General features: G+C 43.9%; 1 protein-coding gene across 1 annotated transcript in view; it reads left to right on the forward strand.

The window, feature by feature from the left end:
• The first annotated feature begins 1,801 nt into the window (after positions 1–1,801).
• Positions 1,802–2,496, forward strand: part of LOC111818244 (collagen alpha-1(IV) chain-like) — a 46,939-nt gene continuing 46,244 nt past the window's right edge. The window contains exon 1 of the mRNA XM_023721701.1: positions 1,802–1,820. Coding sequence (XP_023577469.1) covers positions 1,802–1,820 — 19 coding nt within the window. The remainder of the gene's footprint in view (positions 1,821–2,496) is intronic.

A 2,496-nucleotide genomic window follows, 5' to 3' on the forward strand; every position in this document is an offset into this window, starting at 1 on the left:
AGCAAAGCTGCAGCTATGGAAAGTGTACAGTGCAGATGTGCTTAGGAGACCAAGTCAATTTAGGAAACTATTAAAACGAAATAGTGCCCCAACTGTGCCCTAAGATAGATGCTTGCATCCTGTTGTAGGCAGCCAAATTAGATAGAAATACTCTAGGCAGTCAGAGAGGGCTGGGCCCTGGAGGGAGCAAGTGCAGGAGGTGAGATGCCTTGCAACTGTGGGGGGCACAGGAGCCTCTGCTGAGGACCAGACCTCAAAACAAAAGACAAAAGGATGCACCCACATACTTCTGAGGATGAACATCCTGGACTGATGCTCCAAATAGGTCTCTATCACCTTGAGAAAGCCAGGAACAGCCACTAACCCACTCCCCTACAGGGAAAGCCCCAGTTCTGGATTCCTGCCCCCTTACTACATGACTCGTGCTTCCCCATCCTGAGTTATCAATTTCACCTGAGCTATTACACTCAGAATCTTACTGGCTGACCACAGCTTTGTCCCACCTCATGCCCACCTTGCAATTCCCCATTTTTCCCCATTGTGGACTAACCTTACCTCTTGGATTTTCTCTATAAAAACCCCTAGAAGAGGCAGGGTCCTTGGCAACCCACTCAGGCCCTCTGCTGTCTGTCTCTTGGACAGACGCTTTCTTTCCCCCAGTAGACATACTTTGGTCTTAATCCCCATTGTTCCTAAAATTCATTCTTTGATTTTAGGAACAACTCGTCCCAGACATCTAGCCGAGGGGCAGTTTCTTTCCTCTACATCAATCCCATCCACTCCCTGCTGTTAAGCTTGGGCACTTCCCAACAATGGAGCCCTTTGGTTTTGATCAACTTATTGAAATGGTCAAGTACCTCACTCTGTTGTTACCAAACACGCTGGTTGCATGTAACATCTCAGTAGCTTTCTGAAGGAGAAATAACCATTTTCCCTTTGCTCTTACAAGTTGAGCAAGATGGCCTACGGCCTGGTCCCAGCCGCAGGAAAGCTCAGGCCACGCTGAGAGCCGCCGCCGCTCCTCCAAGGGAAGGTGCGAAGTGCCGCGAACCTGCTGCCGCAGCGGCCTGGGCGGAGCAGCAGAGTGGGCAGCAGCCGCTGCTCTGCATTCCCGCGCCGCGCCTTCCCTCTGCCGAGTGCGCTGCATGTGAGGCAGACCCTGAACCCGGACGCAGCTTCGTTTTCACAGAAGCACACCCGCACTTCTCTCCTCTAGAATCCGACTTGCAGAAGCTTAACTTGGTGCTCAGGTCTGACAAAGCCGGGCCGCGCTTCCCAGCAGGCCAGCGCTGAGCACAGCTAAATCAGATCCTTTGCCTGTTCAAATGATTTAAGGAAGGTTATTCTTTCTTTCTACATTCTGGCTATAAAGTACATTTAAAATGAACTCTACTTTTTAAGAAAAGGAAAATCTGCTGAATGAACAGAAAATACTCAGATTTATTGGAGCACAAGAATCCCATTTTAACAATATTTATGCATGGCTTAGAGACCATGCCTTCAAAACATAGCCATGACCAGGAAGGAAGAAAGAAAGAGAGGAAGGAAGGCGGGAAGGAAGGAAGGAAGGAAGGAAGGAAGGAAGGAGGGAAGGAAGGAAGGAAGGGAAAGAAAGAAATAAGTGAGAGAAAGAGAAGAAGAAAAAGAAAGGAAGAAAGGAAGGAAGGAAGGAAGGAAGGAAGGAAGAAAGAAAGAAAGAAAGAAAGAAAGAAAGAAAGAAAGAAAGAAAGAAAGAAAGAAAGTAAGTTGCATGCACATCACAGAATTAGCCACTAAAACAGATTTTCATGTCTTCATGACCATGGTCTCTCCCCTGCCAGGTAAGTATTTTTCATTTCTTCAAATAGTGAGAATTTTCCTGAAAACTCACTTTATTTCCCTTAACGCCAACATAATTAATGAATGTGCATTTTATAATGTTGAAATAAAACTGTTCCCAAAGTATTAGCTTGAAACCATATATTGCAGTAGCTGTACAAATGTTTTGTGATTTAAAAGAATTTGCCTGAATGTGAAGAAACAGCTGAACTTGCTAAAGTCACTCACAGGATAAATTAAGATTTCTTCACTCAAGTCATAATCATAGGCAAAAAATTAATAAATGCACAGTATGATTCCTTGAAACACTTGAACATTTTTATATGAATCAGCCTCTCTTTTTCTTCATAATTCATGTATGGAATGCAAATATCACTTGTTCCCATTGAAAATGGAAGGGCCACAGATGTATAGCATTGAAGGAACCCCCAACGATGCACAATACCTGCTCTAGGCCTGCGATGTCCCACTCAGTGCAGCTCCTGTCCTATTAGATCAGACATGTGAGAAGGCTCTGTCTGCCTAAGAAGAAATTAGAACATTAAATTCAACAATTTTTATAAACTTAGAATTATTTTATTTTGAGGGATTTTCTTTTTTCTTTGTAACTTTTTAGTGGAAACATTCATTTTAAAATTTAACACTGATAACAACGGTGGAAGCTGTGCTCTTTGTTGT

This window comes from Octodon degus, unplaced genomic scaffold (genome assembly GCF_000260255.1).
Source record: "Octodon degus isolate 3935 unplaced genomic scaffold, OctDeg1.0 scaffold00084, whole genome shotgun sequence".
NCBI classification, from domain to species: domain Eukaryota; kingdom Metazoa; phylum Chordata; class Mammalia; order Rodentia; family Octodontidae; genus Octodon; species Octodon degus.